The sequence below is a fragment of the Salvelinus fontinalis genome, chromosome 27, assembly GCF_029448725.1.
Source record: "Salvelinus fontinalis isolate EN_2023a chromosome 27, ASM2944872v1, whole genome shotgun sequence".
NCBI classification, from domain to species: domain Eukaryota; kingdom Metazoa; phylum Chordata; class Actinopteri; order Salmoniformes; family Salmonidae; genus Salvelinus; species Salvelinus fontinalis.
Genome location: NC_074691.1, coordinates 27,736,914 through 27,758,482, shown reverse-complemented (window position 1 = coordinate 27,758,482; position 21,569 = coordinate 27,736,914). Strand labels below are relative to the sequence as shown.

Here is a 21,569-nt window from a genome sequence, read left to right as displayed (position 1 = left end):
TCTCCTCTGCTCTCCTCTGCTCTCCTCTGCTCTCCTCTCTCCTCTGCTCTCCTCTCTCCTCTGCTCTCCTCTCTCCTCTGCTCTCCTCTCTCCTCTGCTCTCCTCTCTCCTCTGCTCTCCTCTCTCCTCTGCTCTCCTCTCTCCTCTGCTCTCCTCTCTCCTCTGCTCTCCTCTCTCCTCTACTCTCCTCTCTCCTCTCCTCTCTTCTCTCCTCTACTCTCCTCTCTCCTTTACTCTCCTCTCTCCTCTGCTCTCCTCTCTACTCTACTCTCCTCTCTTCTCTCCTCTACTCTCCTCTCTCCTTTACTCTCCTCTCTCCTCTACTCTCCTCTCTCCTCTACTCTCCTCTCTCCTCTACTCTCCTCTCTCCTCTACTCTCCTCTCTCCTCTACTCTCCTCTCCTCTCTCCTCTACTCTCCTCTCTCCTCTGCTCTCCTCTCTCCTCTCTCCTCTCTCCTCTACTCTCCTCTCTTCTCTCCTCTACTCTCCTCTCTCCTTTACTCTCCTCTCTCCTCTACTCTCCTCTCTCCTCTACTCTCCTCTCTCCTCTACTCTCCTCTCTCCTCTACTCTCCTCTCCTCTCTCCTCTACTCTCCTCTCTCCTCTGCTCTCCTCTGCTCTCCTCTGCTCTCCTCTGCTCTCCTCTCTCCTCTGCTCTCCTCTCTCCTCTGCTCTCCTCTACTCTCCTCTACTCTCCTCTACTCTCCTCTCTCCTCTACTCTCCATTCGCCTCACCCCTATACTCTCATCAACTCTCCTCTCTCCTCCCCTCAATTCTCCCCTATTCTCCTCTTCTTTCCTCTCTACCTCTATCCTCTCTCCTCTCCTCCTCTTTCTTCAACTCTCCTCTCCATTCTCCTCTCCTCTCTCTCTCCTCCTCTCTCCTCTCCTCTCCTCCACTCTACACCACTCTTCTATCTTCTGTCCTCTACTCTCCTCTACTCTATTCTCCTCTCTCCACCACTCTCCTCTTTCCTCTCTCCTCTACTCTCCTCCTTTACCCTCCTCTCTCCTCTACTCCCCTCTCCCCATCTCTCCTCTCATATCGCCACTCTCCTCTACTCTCTCCTCTACTCTACTCTACTCTTATCTCTCCACTCTCCTTTCTGCTCTACTATTCTCTCGCCTCCTCTCTCCTACTCTCACTTATACTCTGTTCTACTCTCCTTTCTTCTCTTCTCTACTCTCTGCTCCTCTACTCTCCTCTACTCTCCTCTCTCCTCTACACTCCTCTACTCTCCTTTCTGCTCTCCTCTCCTCTCGCCTCCTCTCTCCTACTCTCACTTATACTCTGTTCTACTGTCCTTTCTTCTCTACTCTCTGCTCCTCTCTCCTCCTCTACTCTCCTCCTTTACCCTCCTCTCTCCTTTACTCCCCTCTCCCCATCTCTCCTCTCATATCTCCACTCTCCTCTACTCTACTCTACTCTTATCTCTGCTCTCCTCTCCCCACTACTCTCATTGACTCTCCTCAACTTTCCTCTCTCCTTATCTCTCTCTTCCTCTCTCCTATACTCTCCTCTCTCCTCTACTCTCCTCTCTCCTCTACTCTCCTCTCTCCTCTACTCTCCTCTCTCCTCTACTCTCAATTTGCCTCACCCCTATACTCTCCTCTGTTCTCCTCTCTACCCTCCTCTCCCCTCAATTCTCCTCTGCTTTCCTCTCCTCTCCTCTATTCACCTCCTCTCCTCTCCACTCTACTCTCTTATCTCCTCCTCTCTCCTCTACTCTCCACTCCTCTCTCTACTACTCTCCTCTACCCTCATCTCTCCTCCTCACTCCTCCTCTCTCCACTACTCTGTTATACTCTCCTCTCTCCTCTACTCTACTCTATTCTCCACTTTCCTCTACTCTACACTCTCCTTTCCTCTCCTACTCTCCTCTCTCCTCTCTCTCCTCTATCTCCTCTCCTATCCTTTTTGCTCTACTCTCTATTCTCCTCTCTTCTCCCCTCTACTCTCCTCTCTCCCTCTCCTCTCTCCCCTCTTCTCCTCTCCTCTTTCATCTGTCCTCTACTCTCTCCTCCTCTCTCCTCTGCTCTCCTCTCTCCTCCTCTACTCTCATCTACTCTCCTCTACTTTCTCCTCCTCTCCCTCCTCTCCTCTGCTCTCATCTATCCTCTCTCCTTTGCTCTCCTCTCTTTCCTCTTCTCTCATCTCCTCTCTTCTACTCTACTCTCCTCTCTATTCCCCTCTCCCCTCCCCTCTACTCTCCTCTCCTCCCCTCTCCTCTCTGCCCTCTGCTTTCCTCTACTCTCCTCTCCTCCCCTCCCCTCCATTCTCTCCTCTACTCTCCTCTCTCCTCTACTCTTGTCTCTCCTCTCCTCTCCTCTCCTCTTTCATCTCTCTGTCTCTAATTTCCTCTCTCCTCTACTCTCTCCTCAACTCTCCCCTCTCCTCATCTCTCTCCTCCCTCTCCTCTTCTCTCCTCTCTCTACTCTTCTCTCTCCTCTCCTCTCATCTAACTCTTCAACTCTCCTCTACTCTCCTCTTCTCTCCACTTCTCTACTCTCCTCTCTCCTTCGCTCTCCTCTACTCTCCTCTACTATCCATTCGCCTCACCCCTATACTCTCCTCTGCTCTCTCCTCTCCTCTCGTCTCTCCTCTCTACTCTCCTCTCCCCTCAATTCTCATCTTCTTTCCTTTCTTCTCTGCTTTCCTCTCTCCTCTATTCACCTCCTCTCTTCTCCCCTCTCTCATCTCCTCCTCTCTCCTATACTCTCCTCTCTCCACTACTCTCCTCTACCCTCATCCTCTCTCCACTACTCCGTTATACTCTCCTCTCTCCTCTCCTCTATTCTCCTCTTTCCTCTACTCTCCACTCTCCTTTATCTCTTCTTCTCCACTCTCCTCTCCTCTCTCCTATCTTTTTTGCTCTACTCTCTTCTCATCTCCTCTCTCCACTCTCCCCTCTTTTCCTCTCCTCTCTCCTTTACTCTCCTCTACTCTCTCCTCCTCTATGCTCCTCTACTCTACTCTCCCCTCTCCTGCTCTACTCTTCTCTCTCGTCTCCCCTCTTCTCTTCTCCTCTCTCTTCTTCTCTTCTCTTATCTCTCCTCTACTAATTTCTCTTCTTCTCTCCTCTCTTCTGCTCTCTCTTTCACTCTGCTCTCCTCTCTCATCTCCTCTGCTCTCTTCTCTGCTCTCTACTGTACTCTTTTCTCATCTGCCCTGCTCTCTTCCTCTATTTCTTTCTCTGCTCAGCAACAGAAAAACAGAAGTGGTCTGAGCTGAAATAACCACAAAGAGAACCAGTTGCAGACATACATACAGTGGGGCAAAAAAGTATTTAGTCAGCCACCAATTGTGCAAGTTCTCCCACTTAAATAGATGATAGAGGCCTGTAATTTTCATCATAGGTACACTTCAACTATGACAGACAAAATGAGATTTTTTTTCTCCAGAAAATCACATTGTAGGGTCTTTAATGAATTTATTTGCAAATTATGGTGGAAAAGGGGACTGGTGGTAGTGCAGCTTGTTACATTGAACTCATACTGTCTCTGTGTCGGGGTTAGACACTTGTTCAGAGGACTGGTGGTGGTAAAGCTTTTTTTTTTTTTTTTTAACAGTATTTTTATTGAAATTTCACAATTTTCACCCATATTAAAGAGATACAACAACAGAGACCAGGCAACAAACAACAACAAAGAAAAACAGCACCCGCCTACACATACCTGCGCATACATATATATATACACATATACATATACACACACACACATACGCACACCATCCTCCTCCCCCCGCTTCTCCCACCCTATCCCCATCATTGCGCCTCTCAATACACACATTTTAAACAAACTTACAAACAGAAATTAAACAAAAAAAGCTCGGTTTAAACTAAGAAGTTAGGTTCCACACATGGAACATAGTGTAATTCTGAATACATAGATCACCACCATTCTAAGAGAATCCTTGCAGCATAATAGCTGATACCTCAGGTTCTAGGTAATTTAGATAGGGTTCCCACACTTTGTAGAACTGATCTGTTTTAGAATGCAATGTACATGTCAGATATTCCAGAGGCACCCATTCAAAAAGTATCTTATGCCAATCTTTAATAGAAGGAACCTTCTCACTAATCCACCGTAAAAGGATGTTTTTCCTCACTGCAAAGGTAAGGATGTTGTAAAGCCTCCTCTTACTCACAGAAGTAACATGCCTACTAGGGAGACCTAACAGTAACGAAACTGGGTCCAATTCTAGATCAACCCCTAGGATCTTTTCAATTTCTTGCAGAACACCAGACCAGTATCGTTGTATTTTGGTACATGACCATAAACAATGTGTTAGGGTGCTTGTATCAGTTTTGCATTTAAGACACTGAGGAGAAGAGGAAGAGGGGCTAAAGGCATGTCTGCGATTTGGGGATATATGCAATCTGTGTATTATTCTTAATTGGATTGCTTTAGTACGATTACATATAGATATTGTTTTTGCATATCTCCAAATGTCCTCCCACATCTCTTCGTCAATAGTCACAGACAATTCTTTCTCCCACACTTGTTTCACCCTCTGTGTGTCGACAGCAGGAAAGGACCTTAAAGCATCATAAAACAGACTTACAGACATTTTCCTTTGTGGAAAAAAAGCATTCTCTCAATGACAGACATATCAGGGTTACCAATTAAGGTGGTGCTCTTCACAATATAATGTCTTACTTGTAGGAAGCGGAAAAAGTCCTGCTTTGGGAGTCGATATTTCTCCACCATCTGCTCAAATGACAATAGAATCTTATCAGCAAATAAGTCATTTAGTCTGCGTATGCCCTTATTAAGCCAAAAGTTAAAACCAGCATCCAGCAATCCTGGACCAAAATCTGGGTTGTTAAGAATTGGGGTAAGAGCAGAGGTTAGTTTGGACCTTCACAGGAAGCGCTGAATTGACCTCCAAACCTTGAGTGTGTTAAGTGTAATAGGATTATTGCAGTGATCTTCTACAGACTTGAAACTTCTGAAAAATAAAAGATCCTGTAAGGGGTATTTTGAAAGAGAAGTCTCAATGTCTAACCAAATAGAGGAGTCATCGTTTGTGATCCAATCAGAAATATAACATAGGTGGGCACACCACTGATAGAACCTGATATTGGGCAGATCCAAGCCCCCCATAGAACTTGGCAGCTGCAATATTGCCATCTTAAGCCTTGGCTTGCGTTTACTCCATATGAAGGAACTTAGCCATCCATTTACATCCTTTATTATCTTATTGGAGAGTAATACTGGGATCATTTGGATTGGGTAAAGTAGTCTAGGTAAAATGTTCATTTTCAAGAGGGATATTCTACCCAACCAAGAAATCGGTAGAGAGTTCCAGCGCTCCAGATCCTGTCTTATTGTATCAAACAAGGGAACAAAATTGGCTTTGTACATTTGCTGGAATTTAGGAGTTACAAATATACCCAGATACGTAAAGCCCGAGGGAGACCATTTAAAAGGGAAGGGGGGAGAAGTATTAGGTACAGAGTGAAGGCTACCAAGTGGCATAGCCTCTGATTTAGTTAACCTGTTGAGGCTGGGGGCGCTGTTGTCACTATTTAACCTGTTGGGGATGGGGGCGCTGTTTAGACTATTTATGCTAATTTGGCTAATTTTTGAAACGGCTTCCCACAAAATCCTTGATCGTACAATATGCATATTATTATTATTATTGGATAGAAAACAGTCTATAGTTTCTATAGGAGTTGAAATTTTGTCTCTAAGTGGAACAGAGCCCATTCTACAGCAATTTCCCTGACATGGATTCAGATTTCAGAAATGTTGGCCACTGTTCTGAAGTCAGTTAAAAAGGCACTGATATTGCTATGACTGTACGGACACTTCTTACGTCTTCCCCTGGATGCCTTTACGTGATGACGATTCCAATGGGGTCGATTGCGCGTTCACAGGCACTACAAATGAAAAAACCCTGTAGCTAGCAAGTCTTTTCTTGCTGCGTAACGCGCGTGGAGGACACCGACCCTCTCCTGTTCCAAGCGTTAGTTTAGCCTGTTATATTTCTCCGGTCATCTTTTCACTCGTTATAGGAGTTAAAAACATCATAAGGTAGTTAATTTAAAGCGTTTTATAGCAATTTATATCCGTTTAGTGCGATTTTGGGACATTTATTTCTTTAACGCTGTGAATAGGTGGGCACGCTTTCAGTTCATCCCGAACGCAGTTGGCATTTTCACATGGCAAGAGGACAGCTTTCCACCAAAAGACGATTCCTCCCAAGAAAGGATCCTTTGCCCAAGATACTGATGGAAGAACAGCTCAAGGTAGGACATTTTTATTATGATAAATCGTGTTTCTGTCGAAACATTTTAGTGGCTTAGGACGCCATGTTTTTTGACGTAGCTTCGCTTGGCGCAAACTGTATTGAAAAGTAAGGATAAATTAAAAAATGTAATAACGCAATTGTATTAAGAATTAAATTGTCTATCAATCCCTGTCCACCCTATATTTTTTAGTCACGTTTATGAGTATTTATGTATAAGAGTAGATCACTGTCTAAGTGGCGCAAGGACTTTTTCTTTACCAGCTTGTCTACATTTCACATTGTCTAACCATGATTTTGGTGGCTAAATATAAACATTTGCGATCAAACTCTATATGGAATGTGTAATATGATGTTACAGGAGTGTCATCGGAAGAATTCTGAGAAGGTTAGTGAAAAAATTAATATCTTTTGGCGATGTTGACTTTTATCGCTCACTTTGGCTAGAATCAATGCTGGGCTGCTATGTGCTATGTGCTACGCTAATATAACGATTTATTGTGTTTTCGCTGTAAGACACTTAGAAAATCTGAAATATTGTCTGTATTCACAGGATCTGTGTCTTTCGATTCGTGTATGCTGTGTATTTTTACGAAATGTTTGATGATTAGTAAGTAGGTAAACACGTTGCTCTAAGTAGTTTTTCTATTCCATTTGTGACGGTGGGTGCAATTGTAACCTATGCCATCTACCTGAAATATGCACTTTTTTCTAACAAAACCTATCCCATACCATAAATATGTTATCAGACTGTCATCTAATGAGTTTTTTTGTTGGTTAGGGGCTATAAATATCTTAGTTTAGCCGAATTGGTGATGGCTACTGGTGGTGGTGGACAAATAAAAGATGGTGGATTATGCTAATGTGTTTTTAGGTAATAGATGTACATCTTTACATATTGTGTCTTCCCTGTAAAATATTTTAAAAATCGGAAATGTTGACTGGATTCACAAGATCTGTGTCTTTCATTAGCTGTATTGGACTTTAATGTGTGAAAGTTAAATATTTTAAAAAAATATTTTTTTTGAATTTCGCGGCACTGGTTTTTCAGTGTGGGGGGGGGGGGGGGGTGTGCCGCTAGCGCCACGCTGATCCTAGACAGGTTATGGTAATCTTGTAATTTTTGAAACGGCTTCCTACAAAACTCTTGATCGTACAATATGCATATTATTATTATTATTGGATAGAAAACAGTCTATAGTTTCTATAGGATTTGAAATTTTGTCTCTAAGTGGAACAGAACCCATTCTACAGCAATTTCCCAGACATGGAGTCAGATTTCAGAAATTTTGGCCACTGTTCTGGAGTCAGATTTAAGCCCACTGTTATTCCTATGAGTATACGGACACTGCTTACGTCTTCCCCTGGATGCCTTTACGTGATGACGATTTGAATGGGGTCGATTGCGCGTTCACAGGCACTATAAATTAAAAAACCCTGTAGGTAGGAGTTCCTTTCCAGCTGCGTCATGCGCGTGGAGGACATCGACCTGCTATTTTTCCAAGCGTTAGTTTAGCCTGTTATATTTCTCTGGTCGTGTTTTTACTCGTTATAGGAGTTAAAAACATCATAAGGTAGTTAATTTAAAGCGTTTTATAGCAATTTATATCCGTTTAGTGCGATTTTGGGACATTTATTTCTGAAACGCTGTGAATCGCCGGGCACGCTTCCAGTTCATGCTGAACGCAGTTGGCATTTCCACATGGCAAGAGGACAGCTTTCCACCAAAAGACGATTAGACCCAAGAAAGGATCCTTTGCCCAAGATACTGATGGAAGAACAGCTCAAAGTAGGACATTTTTATTATGATAAATCGTGTTTCTGTCGAAAAATGTTAGTGGCTTAGGACGCCATGTTTTTTGACGTAGCTTCGCTTGGCGCAAACTGTATTGAAAAGTAAGGATAATTAAAAAAATGTAATTCCGCGATTGTATTAAGAATTAAATTGTCTATCAATCGATGTCCACCCTATATTTTTTAGTCACGTTTATGAGTATTTATGTATAAGAGTAGATCACTGTCTAATATGGCGCACGGACATTTTCTCACCAGCTGGGCTACTTTCCCCATTGTCTAACCATGATTTTGGTGGCTAAATATGCACATTTTCGAACAAACTGTATATGCATGTTGTAATGTGATGTTACAGGGGTGTCATCTGAAGAATTCTGAGAAGGTTAGTGAAAAAAATAATATATTTTGGCGATGTTGACGTTATCGCTCACTTTGGCTAGAATTAATGCTGGGGTAATGTTTGCACCTGTGCTATGCTAATATAACGATTTATTGTGTTTTCGCTGTAAGACACTTAGAAAATCTGAAATATTGTCTGTATTCACAGGATCTGTGTCTTTCGATTAGTGTATGCTGTGTATTTTTACGAAATGTTTGATGATTAGTAAGTAGGTAAACACGTTGCTCTATGTAGTTATTCTAGTCCATTTGTGACGGTGGGTGCAATTGTAACCTATGCCATCTACCTGAAATATGCACATTTTTCTAACAAAACCTATCCCATACCATAAATATGTTATCAGACTGTCATCTGATGAGTTTTTTTCTTGGTTAGGGGCTACAAATATCTTAGTTTAGCCGAATTGGTGATAGCTACTGGTGTTGGTGGACAAATAAAAGATGGTGGATTATGCTAATGTGTTTTTAGGTAATAGATGTACATCTTTACATATTGTGTCTTCCCTGTAAAACATTTTAAAAATCGGACATGTTGGCTGGATTCACAAGATCTGTGTCTTTCATTAGCTGTATTGGACTTTAATGTGTGAAAGTTAAATATTTAAAAAAAATATTTTTTTTTAATTTCGCGGCTCTGCCTTTTCAGTGGGGGTGGGGGGGGGAGTGCCGCTAGCGGCACCCTCAGCCTAGACAGGTTAAGTTAATCTTGTAGCCTGAGAATTCGCTGAATAATTGAATAATATTAATAAGAGATGTAGTTGAGGTCTCGGGATTAGAGATGAATATCAGGACATCATCAGCATACAAGCTTATTTTATGGTGAACATCACCAATGAGCAGCCCCTGTATAGCAGGCGTTACCCTGATGGCCTCGGCCAGTGGTTCCATAGCGAGTGCAAATAGGAGGGGGGACAAAGGGCAGCCCTGTCTGGTACCTCTGTATGTAGAGAAGCTATTTGACCTTAGCCCATTAGTAAGGACAGCAGCCTGAGGATCATCATATAAAACTTTCACACATTTTATAAAGTTGTCCCCTAGACCAAATTTATTTAGAGCAAAGAGTAGGTAAGACCACTCCACACGATCAAATGCTTTCTCAGCATCTAGGGAGAGCACAAGACCATCCCTAGCACTTTGTCGGTAGGCTTGAATTACATTAAGAAGCCGCCTGACATTGTTGCACGACTTACGGCCCTTAATGAAGCCAGTTTGGTCTCCTTTCACAATTAGTGGCAGTGAGTCCTCTAATCTTGTGGCTAGAATTTTAGAAAGTAATTTTCTATCCACATTCAGAAGGGAAATTGGTCTGTACGAGGAACAAGACTCTGGACATTTTCCCTTTTTAAGAATAAGTGATATGTTGGCTTCCCTCAGCGTTTGAGGGAGCTGGTCATTTGAAAATGCGTGGTTAAACATATCATGCAATGGCTCAAGGATCAGGCCATGAAACTCTTTATAGAATTCACTACCAAACCCGTCTGGTCCTGGAGCCTTACCGTTTTGCAGATTCTTAATTGCGAACATTATCTCTTCCTCGGTGATAGGGGCATTAAGGAGAGACCTCTGTTCTTCGGAGATAGTAGGGAGCTCAATCTTAGAAAAGAAATTCTCCATTAATTTGGGTGCGTCATTTGGCAGTTGTAATAAATACCATTTAATATAAAACAAGCATATCCCTATTACATTGTTATAACTAACTTCTTTCAAAACAGGGTTTCTCACAAACTCATAAAGCAGATGAGACCCACACACACCCAGAGACAGATGGCTGACATAGACCTTTTATAAACACTGACAAGAAAAGGGTGCTTGGTACGGCATTTCACGAGGTACTGAGACACACACATACCCAAGGACAGAGGGCTGACGTAAATCTTTCATAAACACAGATAAGACAGGAACATCTACGCACACACAAAAACTCCTCTTCAGTCTGAACATTTTTGAAGACAAAGAACTCTACTCAGAGCCAATGGGACAGTGATACTAGCCTGAAGGAGACCTCGCCCAACTCATCAGAACCAACCAGAGGACCAGAACTTCCAGACTCAACCTACTTTCTGTGCTGTATAAAATGACTATGTATTTCTGTTATCTGGGCTCTGTCTGCAGGTTCCTTACGAGCCGAATGAACGAGTCCATGCATGTTTGTATCAGATATCTTTACCTCTGAATAAAACTGCTTTTTATTATACGAATATCCACCCTGTCCAGAGTCTCTACTTCGTCTCAGTTCTCCAGTAAACTTGTGTCATCAACACAGTTCTGAGGCATAAAGATTTGCATAAAATTTCTTAAGAGTCATTTATCAATTTATTTTCATATAAATGATTGCCATCCGAATCGGTAATAGTAGCAATTGACTGTGAGTCAGCTCTCTTTTTAGCTAGGTACGCCAAGTACTTTCCTGGCTTATCGCCATGTTCATATAGCTTTTGCCTGACAAATCCCATTTTCTTTTCAGCGTCCTGTGTTAGGAGAGAGTCCAACGTTGATCTAAGAACTGATATTTCCTTTAATAGGGCAGGCGTGGGAGTTTTAATGTAGTCCTTCTCTTTAGTTCCCAATTCACCCTCTAACCTTTTTTGCTTTTCACTCTTTTTCCGCCTCTTAGTGGCTGTGTATGACATAATCAGACCCCTGGCGTACGCTTTACAGGTTTCCCAAAGGAGCGAGGGATTATCTGTTGATTGAGAGTTAATAGAGAAAAATGCTTTAAACTCTGTAATAAAATATGATGTGAACGTATGGTCTTTAAGGATGGTTGTATTCAACCTCCAATGTCTTGACAGATTGAATGCCCCGTTGAGTTTTATGTCCAGGATCACCTCCGCATGATCAGATATGACTATACTTCCTATCCTAGCGGATAAAACAGACTGCAAAGACGTCCTGGGCATAAAAAAGTAATCTATTCTAGTCTGACATCCATGAGGTGCAGAGAAAAAAGTGAACTCTCTGTTGGAGGGGTGAAAAGTTCTCCAAACATCCGCATACCCCAGATCATCACAAATAGCTTTAAGTGACTTAGCTCGAGGAGAGAGTGAAGCTATACCGCTGGGAAACTTATCAATAAGGGGGTTCAACAAACAATTAAAATCTACTCCAACCACTGCAGTGTCTGAGTTTAATTCTGAAAAGTCTAGAAATACCTTAGTGAGGAAATCAGGGGGGTGGGCAGGGGGAAAGTAAATATTCATTATGGAGATTTTCTGCCCTTGTAAAGTACCATTAATTATAACAAAGCGACCAAATTTATCTTTCACACAATTCAAGACCTTAAGTGGTAAGTTCTTTTTCACAAGAATTGCTACACCTCTACTTCTGGATGTAAATGATGAGAAAAACACTTGACCAAACCCCCCTTGTTGTAATTTCAGATGCTCCTTATCATCCAAATGAGTTTCTTGCAACAGGGCAATATCAATATTTTCTTTTTTCAAAAACGACAGTACCTTCTTCCTTTTAATGGGATTATGGCTCCCTCTAATGTTCCATGTACATACACGCAGTGTGTTACCTGCCATTGCACTTTGACCGTTTCATATTCAGACTGAATCCCACCGTAAAAATGGGGTGGTACCTTTTTCCATGTGTTGAACTCTCTTCTATCTCACCGAGCATAACCAAACGATATGAACCCTGAACTCTAACTATACTAAACCCAAAAATGAAACATGTAAAGATCCAAAAGGGGGTTTTCCCACTAGCTAACATGCAGGGGATTTCAACTTTCCAATGTAGACTCTTAAGTCTGCATTGCCACTCAATAGCCTCGTCCTTTATACATATGAAAATGAAAATCAATATATGAAGATTGAGGCTCTTCCACCTAAAACCAAGCCTGGGCAACAATATAGATTCACCCATATCTCAGCCTGAGCTATAGCGGCAGTTACTTTAGCAATAAAAATAATAAAAATACGAATATTACTGAACCGGAGCATGTGTGAACTCACACCACTGTTTCATGATCAGATTCAAAGAAGATAATAAAGTTATCCAATGCTGCGGCGGCGCAGCTTAAAGTTATTTACCCGAGAGAGTCAATAAACGCAGCAGCCTCTGCAGGTGTGGAGAGTTTCTTAGGCGATCCGTTGACCATAATCTTCAATGTGGCCGGGTACAACAGTGCGTAGTCCATCTTCATTCTCCTGAGTCGAGCCTTCGCCTCATCAAACCCTATGCGTCTTCGTACAACCGCTGTGGAGTAATCATTGAAGAATGAGACCTTTGGACCTTTACGTTGACTACCGTCAGAGCCGATGTTTCTAGCCGCATCCATAACGCGCTGCTTGTCGGTGAAGTTGTGGAACTTTATAACCACTGGCCGTGGGCGCTGGTTGGGACCGGGTATCGGTGCTTGAGAGCGATGGGCTCTGTCCAGCTTCACACGACCAGCCTTAGTGTCCATTTGTAGGTAGTCAGGGATCCATTCCTCAAAAATGTTTACTGAACGTGTTCCTTCAGAATTTTCCGGGAGTCCCACAACACGAATATTGCATCTGCGTCCTCGATTATCCAAGTCGTCAATGTGCTCCGCCATTTCGCGCACCTGTTTTTCAAGTGCTTTCATCTTAGTGTCCATAGATGTAGTTGAAGCTTCCACTGTAGCAATTCTTCCTTCCGCCTCGTCGACACGTTTGACAACCCTCTGTAGTTCAGCTGAATGGCCTGCTATTGCTTCCAAGACCGTTCTTATCTTAACATCGATCACTTTAGTAATGTTATCCGTCATCTTTTGAATCACCAGGTCCATTGTGCCTGGATCCGTAACGGTGTTAGCTTCGCTAACGTAAGCTAACTCTTCCTGCACCTCTACAGGGATGGTGGTTTTGGTCGAGTTCTTAGTAGCTCTGCTGGGCATGTTGTCGGAGATTTTTGAGAAATAACCGCCAAGACTCATTGCAGGATAACTTATTTAGCCAATTCTACCACTTTTTCAAGCTAGGAGATTAATGAAAGAATATAAATTTACGAATGCCACGGGAGCTCGCTGAAACACAGTGTTCTCTCTACGGCGCCATTTTGTCCCCGTGGTAAAGCTTGTTACATTGAACTCAGATCATACTGTCTCTGTGTCGGGGTTAGACACTTGTTCAGAGGACTGGTGGTGGTACAGCTTGTTACATTGAACTCAGATCATACTGTCTCTGTGTCGGGGTTAGACACTTGTTCAGAGGACAGGTGGTGGTACAGCTTGTTACATTGAACTCAGATCATACTGTCTTGACTTTGTCACTTGACATATTTCCGTCCTGTAAACTATTTAGATAGTTAGGGGAGGGTTTGGTTTGTCTGGTTGTCCTTGTCTCATCGCACTCTAGCTACTCCTGTGGCGAGCCGGGAGCAATGCACGCTGACACGGTCGCGATGTGTACAGTGTTTTCTCCGACACATTGGTGAACATTGTGTCAGGAAGCAGTGCCTCTTGGCAGGGTTGTGTTTAGTTGTATGTTTGAGTAGGCTAGTGTAGCTCTACTCAAACACCTGGCTCAAAAAGAGGGATGCTATGTTAGCTAGCAGGCTATAGCGGTCCAACTTTTCCAAGTCAAGGTAAGCTTTTGATTTTATTAATTTATTGCCACTGGGGCCAGCTTGGTAACTGTACACTCTACTGCATTATTGTAGAGGGTTTATTAACGCGTTAGTTCTTGTAGCTATATTGACTGACCTTAGCTAATATAATGACAATGATGTAGGCTGTGTGTAGCGGTTAGCGGTTATGATACGAAGGTTTGGCTTGGAAAGGTTTAGTTGCCTGGTCACAGACAGCTGATGTGTTCTGCACTGGATCCCACAAATGAAGGGAAAATGTGAGATGAGGAGAGTGTTGATGTGAGAAGGAATTAACAAGCAATGTGATCATGCTGTTTGTTTATGGCTACGAGGAAAGTGACCTGTATTTGCATGTGATCAGGGGTTTATTTATTCTAGTATCATGTAGTAGCCTAAACGTATCAATGTTACACTGAGCTGGGTGACTGGAATATGAATGACAGTCATCCAAGTAAACTGACCACCACTTGAATATGAGCACATTAATGCCATATCCCTGCATCACTAATACAGACTCTCATACATGTGAAGAAGGCCTTCAACTGCTGGTGAGCTGGAGGATTCTCACCAAGGTGTCAGAAACTAGATAAAAACATGACCACGTTGAGGAAGTGATGCTATAGTGCTGCTGTATGGTGAGAAACTCATAGTGCTGAGACACTCTGACAGAGGAGAGACTTGTAGTGCTGAGACACTGACAGAAGAGAGACTTGTAGTGCTGAGACACTGACAGAGGAGAGACTTGTAGTGCTGAGACACTGACAGAGGAGAGACTTGTAGTGCTGAGACACTCTGACAGAAGAGAAACTTGTAGTGCTGAGACACTCTGACAGAAGAGAAACTTGTAGTGCTGAGACTCTGACAGAGAAGAGACTTGTAGTGCTGAGACACTCTGACAGAGGAGAAACTCATAGTGCTGAGACACTCTGACAGAGGAGAGACTTGTAGTGCTGAGACACTCTGACAGAGGAGAAACTTGTAGTGCTGAGACTCTGACAGAGAAGAAACTTGTAGTGCTGAGACACTCTGACAGAGGAGACACTTGTAGTGCTGAGACACTCTGACAGAGGAGAAACTTGTAGTGCTGAGACTCTGACAGAGGAGAGACTTGTAGTGCTGAGACACTCTGACAGAGGAGAGACTTGTAGTGCTGAGACACTCTGACAGAGGAGAAACTTGTAGTGCTGAGACACTCTGACAGAGAAGAGACTTGTAGTGCTGAGACACTCTGACAGAGGAGAAACTTGTAGTGCTGAGACACTCTGACAGAGAAGAGACAGAAACAGAGGAGAGAGAGAGAGAGAGGATCATGGCTGACGTCCATCATTCATTTTGGGGACTGCTTGTGACCGTTTTGTACCTGCTAACAGGTAAGACAGAGGAGAGAGAATAAGAATATGTCATTAGAGATCATAAAACACATTTATTTCACACGGCCAAACTAGTTCAGTTTACATTTTACTAATATAATGATGACATTTCTGTTGTGTATCTGTTTACTCTTCACTATTGTATATTAGACAGTATATTACACTATTATTCACACTATGTCAATAAGAATACCTATGAAATATATTGTAATCAGTATTACCAGTTAATAATTATCTGATGTCATACTCCTTCCAGGTGTCAGTGGAGAAACTATGTTCTCCAGAGTGAAAATAATGACCTGATATTATGTTCTTGTCAGGTGTCAGTGGACAAACTGTCCCCCACATCACCACAGAGGGAGATGATGTCAGTCTGCCATGTAACAATGTGGTTAATACAGACTGTTCCTCAACTACATGGAACTATAACAGAGATGCATCTACTGGTACTATTGAAGTAGTTGCATTTGGGAAGATCAAAGTTGAGCAGACAGAGAGAGCAGACAGACTGAGTGTGGGGTCTAACTGTTCTCTAAATGTTAGTGATGTCAGAGCTGAGGATGCTGGACTCTACACTTGTCAACAATACCTTACAAAGACTGGACCACAACATGGAGAGGGTGTTCCTGTTCATCTGTCTGTTCTAACTAGTGAGTATTACTGTTTAAATCAGAGTTTAAATGTCACTGTGTACAAGTGACAAGATCTCCACTGACTTCACCTCCACATTCTCAGGTATGTGTTCTTGTTATGCTCCTAGAATATGAATAAGTTCACAAGATCTGTGATGATATTAAAGTTGACTATCAAACCTGATTCATTCTCCTGATATAATATTAGTGATTAATGATTCATTTGATATGAAACCTACTGCTGTGTCTGATGATGATGAGGATGATGAAGGGTTATTTAAATACACTAAAAGAGGATGTTCTTCTCCTACTGAATTAGATATTAAAGACAAGACCACTGATAGTGATGATGTCATCTCTACTGTCCCAGGTTAAATCCTCCCATCTGTATGATGTGTGAACTGGGTACTGGGTACTGGGTTTTCACATGCTGTGTCAGGGTTTGAGACTGGGTCCAGAAAGACACTTGATTTGATGTTTTTCAGACAGTTCTGATGTAACTACTCTAATTCCCATCAAGACAACCAGCAGTACTCCACAACAGTATAAGAGTGGTCATGTAAAAACAGCCCCAAACATATTGATAGGAAGTACTGCTTGTCTAGTGCTCTAGAAAATGGAGTAGAGAAAGATGTAACAGATTGCAGTAAAGAACTCTACAGGCAACACAGAGTCAGTGGATCCATACTGTACTGTGATGTCACCATTATTCACCAATGACAAGTGGTCACTGTGTTCCACTACTGTAGGACGACCCTCACCCCAAAGTGACATTTCTCTCTCTCTCTCTCTCGTGAAACCGTTACTTTTATTTAGAATTCCAATCTCATGACAACTATTTCATCTTAGTCAGCTAAATGACTTATAATTGTTACACATGGTTCAACCATATTCTCTTGCATATTACTTTTTATCATGTGGAGTCAAATCTACATTTTAATGTGCTAATTTCATGGTCTTATTACAAGTTGCGTGTGATGTATATATAATATACTGTATATACACTATTGAAATATGTCTGTCCACCACACTACTATCCAGGAAGTACAGCCTCTACTGCAAGACCAGCCTTGTCAACCCCATCTTCTGCTGGTATTGTATTTAATACTGTTTCCCTTCTCAGTTCTATGGTAGACAATATGAGTGGTACAGCATGGGGCCAAAGTCAGATGTACTACCTTGGTCAACACAAAGCATGCATTTGTACATGAAACTCAACTTTCATGTTCCATTTTATAACTTGGCTGTGGTGCCGTTCACACTTCTCTCTTCCTGTATGAATTTCTGCTTCTCTGTGATGCCAAATACCAACACTCCAGGTTTAAGGTGTTATATGACAGATCTTTCTGCTCCACTCTATTCTCCCTTCTCCTCCTATCTCTTCTCTTTCCTCTCCTCTCCTCTCCTCTCCTCTCCTCTCCTCTTCTCCTCTCTTCTCCTCTCCTCCTCTCCTCCTCTTCTCTCCGCTTCTATCCTCTATTCTCTCTCCTCTGCTCTCCTCTCTCTCCTCTCTCTCCTCTCCTCTACCAATCTCCTCAACTTTCCTCCTCTCTCCCCTCCTCTCCTCTCTCCTCCACTCTCGTCTACTCTCCTCTATTCTCCTCTCTTCTCTACTCTCCTCTCTTCTCTTCTCTCCTCTCCTCTCCCCTCTATTCTCCTCTCTCCTCTCCCATACTCTCCTCCATCCTCTCCTCCCCTCTCTCCTCCACTCTCCTCTCTCCTCCTCTCTCCAGTACTCTCCTCCTCTCTCCAGTACTCTCCTCTCTCCTCTCTCCAGTACATTCCTCTATTTTCCTCTCATCTATACTCTATTCTCCCCTCTAGTCTCCTCTCTCCTCATCTCTCTCCTCCTCTCTCCTCTCCCAGCCTCTCCTCTCCTCCTCTCTCTCCTCCTCTACTCTAGTTTCCTCTACTCTCCTCTCTCCTCCTCTCCTTTCCTCCACTTTCCTCCACTCTCCTCTACTCCCCTCTCTCCTCTGTTTTCCTATGTTCTCCTCTCTCCTCTGCTCTCCTCTCTCCTCTGCTCTCTTCTCTCCTTTACTCTCATCTCTCCTCTCCTCTCTCCTCTCTCATCCACTACTCTCCTCTCTCCTCTACGCTCCTCTCTCTCCTCTCCTCTCCTCTCTACTTCGCTCTCCTCTACTCTCCTCCTCTACTCTCCTCTCTCCTCTCGTCTCCCCTCTATTCTCATCTCTCCTCTACTCTCCTCTCTCCAGGACTCTCCCTTCCTCTCTCCTCCTCTCTTCAGTACACTCCTCTACTCTCCTCTCTCCTCCACCACTCTCTTCAACTCTCCTCATCTAACTACTCCTCTCTCCTCTACTCTCAGCTACTCTCCTCCTCTCCACTTCTCTCCTCTCTATTCTCCTCTCCCCTCTATTCTCCTTCTCTCCTCTACTCTCTCCTCTCCTCTACTTTCATCTATTCTCTGCTTTCCTCTCTCCTCTCTCCTATACTCTCCTCTCTCCTTTACTCTCCTCTCTCCTCCTCTCCTCTCGTCTCGTCTCCTCTCGTCTCCTCCTCTACTCTCCTCTACTCTCCTCTACTCTCCTCTACTCTCCTCTACTCTCCTCTACTCTCCTCTACTCTCCTCTACTCTCCTCTCTCCTCAACTCTCCCCATCTCTCTCCTCCACTCTCCTCCACTCTCCTCCACTCTCCTCCACTCTCATAAACTCTCATAAACTCTCCTCCTCTCTCCTCCTCTCTCCTATATTCTCATCTCTCCTTCACTCTCATCTACTCTAATCTACTCTCCTCTATTCTCCTCTCTTCTCCTCTCTTCTCTACTCTCCTCTAATCTCCTCTCGCCTCTCTACTCTCCTCTCTTCTCTCCTCTCCTCTACTTTGCTCTCTTCTCTGCTTTCCTCTATCCTCTCTCCTATACTCTCCTCTCTCCTCTACTCTCCTCTCTCCTCTACTCTCCTCTCTCCTCTACTCTCCTCTCGCCTCCTCTCACCAGTACACTCCTCTACTCTCCTCTCTCCTCCACCACTCTCTTCAACTCTCCTCATCTCACTACTCTCCTCCTCTACTCTCCTCCTCTCCTCATCTCTCTCCTCCTCTCTCCTCTCCTATCCTCTCCTCTCCTCCTCTCTCTCTCCCTCTTCCTCTACTCTAGTCTCCTCTACTCTCCTCTCTCCTCCTGTCCTTTCCTCCACTCTACTCTCCTCTCCTCTCTCCTCTCCTCTACTTTGCTCTCTTATCTGCTTTCCTCTATCCTCTCTCCTATACTCTCCTCTCTCCTCTACTCTCCTCTCTCCTCTACTCTCCTCTCTCCTCTACTCTCTACTCTCCTCTCTCCTCTACTCTCCTCTACTCTCCTCTCTCCTCTACTCTCCTCTACTCTCCTCTCTCCTCTACTCTCCTCTCTCCTCTACTCTCCTCTCTCCTCTACTCTCCTCTCTCCTCTACTCTCCTCTCCTCTCGCCTCCTCTCTCCAGTACACTCCTCTACTCTCCTCTCTCCTCCACCACTCTCTTCAACTCTCCTCATCTCACTACTCTCCTACTCTCCTCTTCTCTCCTCTCCCCTCTATTCTCCTCCTCTCCTCATCTCTCTCCTCCTCTCTACTCTCCTATCCTCTCCTCCTCTCTCTCTTCCTCTACTCTAGTCTCCTCTGCTCTCATCTCTCCTCCTCTCTCCTCTACACTCCTCTCTCCTCTACTGTCCTCTCTCCTCCTGTCCTTTCCTCCACTATCTCCTCTCCACCCCTCCTTTCTCATTTCTCATCCACTCTATTCTCCCCTCACCTCTTCTCTCCTCTCTCCTCATCTCTCTCCTCTCCTCTCTCCTCTACTCCCCTCTCTCCACTGTTCTCCTCTATTCTCCTCTCTCCTCTACTCTCCACTCTTCTCTCAACAACTCTCCTCTCTCCTCTCTCCACTACTCTGTTCTCCTACTCCACTCTCCTCTCTCCTCTCCTCTTCACCTCTCTCCAGTACTCTCCTCTACTCTCCTCTCTCCTCATTGTTCCTCAAATCTCATCTCTCTCATCCTCTCCTCTCCTCTCCCCTCTATTCTCTACTCTCCTCTCTACTCTCCTCTCCCCTCTATTCTCCTCTCTCCTCTACTCTCCGCTCCTCTCCTCTCTCCTCTTACCTCCACTACTCTGTTCTCCTACTCCACTCTCCTCTCCTCTACTTTCCTCTCTCCTCTACTCTCCTATCTCCTCTCCCCCCTCCCCTCTCCTTTCTCCTCCACTCTCCTCTCCTTTCTCCTCTCCCCTCTTCTCTCCTTTCTCCTCTACTCTCCTCTCCCTCATCCTCTCTCCTCTCTCCTCTACCCTCTCTCCTCTCCTCTACTCTACCTCCTCAACTTTCCTGTACTCTCCTGTACTCTCCTCATCTCTCTCCTCTCCTCATCTCTCTCCTCTCTCCTCATCTCTCTCCTCCTCTCCTCTTCTCTCCGCTTCTCTCCTCTCCCCTCTCCTCTCCTCTCCTCTCCTCTCTCCTCTCCTCTCCTCTCTCCTCTGCTCTCCTCTCTCCTCTGCTCTCCTCTCTCCTCTGCTCTCCTCTCTCCTCTGCTCTCCTCTCTCCTCTGCTCTCCTCTCTCCTCTGCTCTCCTCTCTCCTCTGCTCTCCTCTCTCCTCTGCTCTCCTCTCTCCTCTGCTCTCCTCTCTCCTCTGCTCTCCTCTCTCCTTCGCTCTCCTCTCTCCTTCGCTCTCATCTCTCCTTCGCTCTCATCTCTCCTCTCTCTTCTACCCTCCTCTCTCCTCTCCTCTCTCCTCTCTCCTCTACTCTCTCCTCTCTCCTCTACTCTCTCCTCTCTCCTCTACTCTCTCCTCCTCTCTCCTCTACTCTCTCCTCCTCTCTCCTCTACTCTCCTCTCCTCTACTCTCCTCTACTCTCCTCTCTCCTTTACTCTCCTCTCTCCAACTCTCTCCTCTCTCCAACTCTCTCCTCTACTATCTTTTTTGCTCTACTCTCTCCTCTCTCCTCTACCCTCCTATCTCTCCTTCGCTCTCATCTCTCCTTCGCTCTCATCTCTCCTTCGCTCTCATCTCTCCTTCGCTCTCATCTCTCCTTCGCTCTCATCTCTCCTTCGCTCTCATCTCTCCTTCGCTCTCATCTCTCCTTCGCTCTCATCTCTCCTTCGCTCTCATCTCTCCTTCGCTCTCATCTCTCCTTCGCTCTCATCTCTCCTTCGCTCTCATCTCTCCTTCGCTCTCATCTCTCCTTCGCTCTCATCTCTCCTTCGCTCTCATCTCTCCTTCGCTCTCATCTCTCCTTCGCTCTCATCTCTCCTTCGCTCTCATCTCTCCTTCGCTCTCATCTCTCCTTCGCTCTCATCTCTCCTCTACTCTCTCCTCTACTCTCCTCTCTCCTCTGCTCTCCTCTCTCCTCTGCTCTCCTCTCTCCTTCGCTCTCCTCTCTCCTTCGCTCTCCTCTCTCCTTCGCTCTCATCTCTCCTCTCTCTTCTACCCTCCTCTCTCCTCTCCTCTCTCCTCTACTCTCTCCTCCTCTCCTCTCCTCTCCTCTCCTCTCCTCTACTCTCCTCTACTCTCCTTTACTCTCCTCTCTCCAACTCTCTCCTCTACTATCTTTTTTGCTCTACTCTC

General features: G+C 44.4%; 2 protein-coding genes across 2 annotated transcripts in view; one reads left to right on the top strand and one right to left on the bottom strand.

The window, feature by feature from the left end:
* Positions 1–21,569, bottom strand: part of LOC129825382 (heat shock protein HSP 90-alpha 1) — a 127,319-nt gene that overhangs the window by 92,206 nt on the left and 13,544 nt on the right. The window lies entirely within an intron of this gene.
* On the top strand, positions 16,059–21,424 carry LOC129825663 (proline-rich protein 36-like; the record flags this gene model as incomplete). The annotated part of the gene is made up of 2 exons (XM_055885853.1): positions 16,059–16,113; positions 18,768–21,424. Coding segments are annotated over exons 1-2 (2,712 nt in total), but the record flags the coding sequence as incomplete, so codon positions are not given.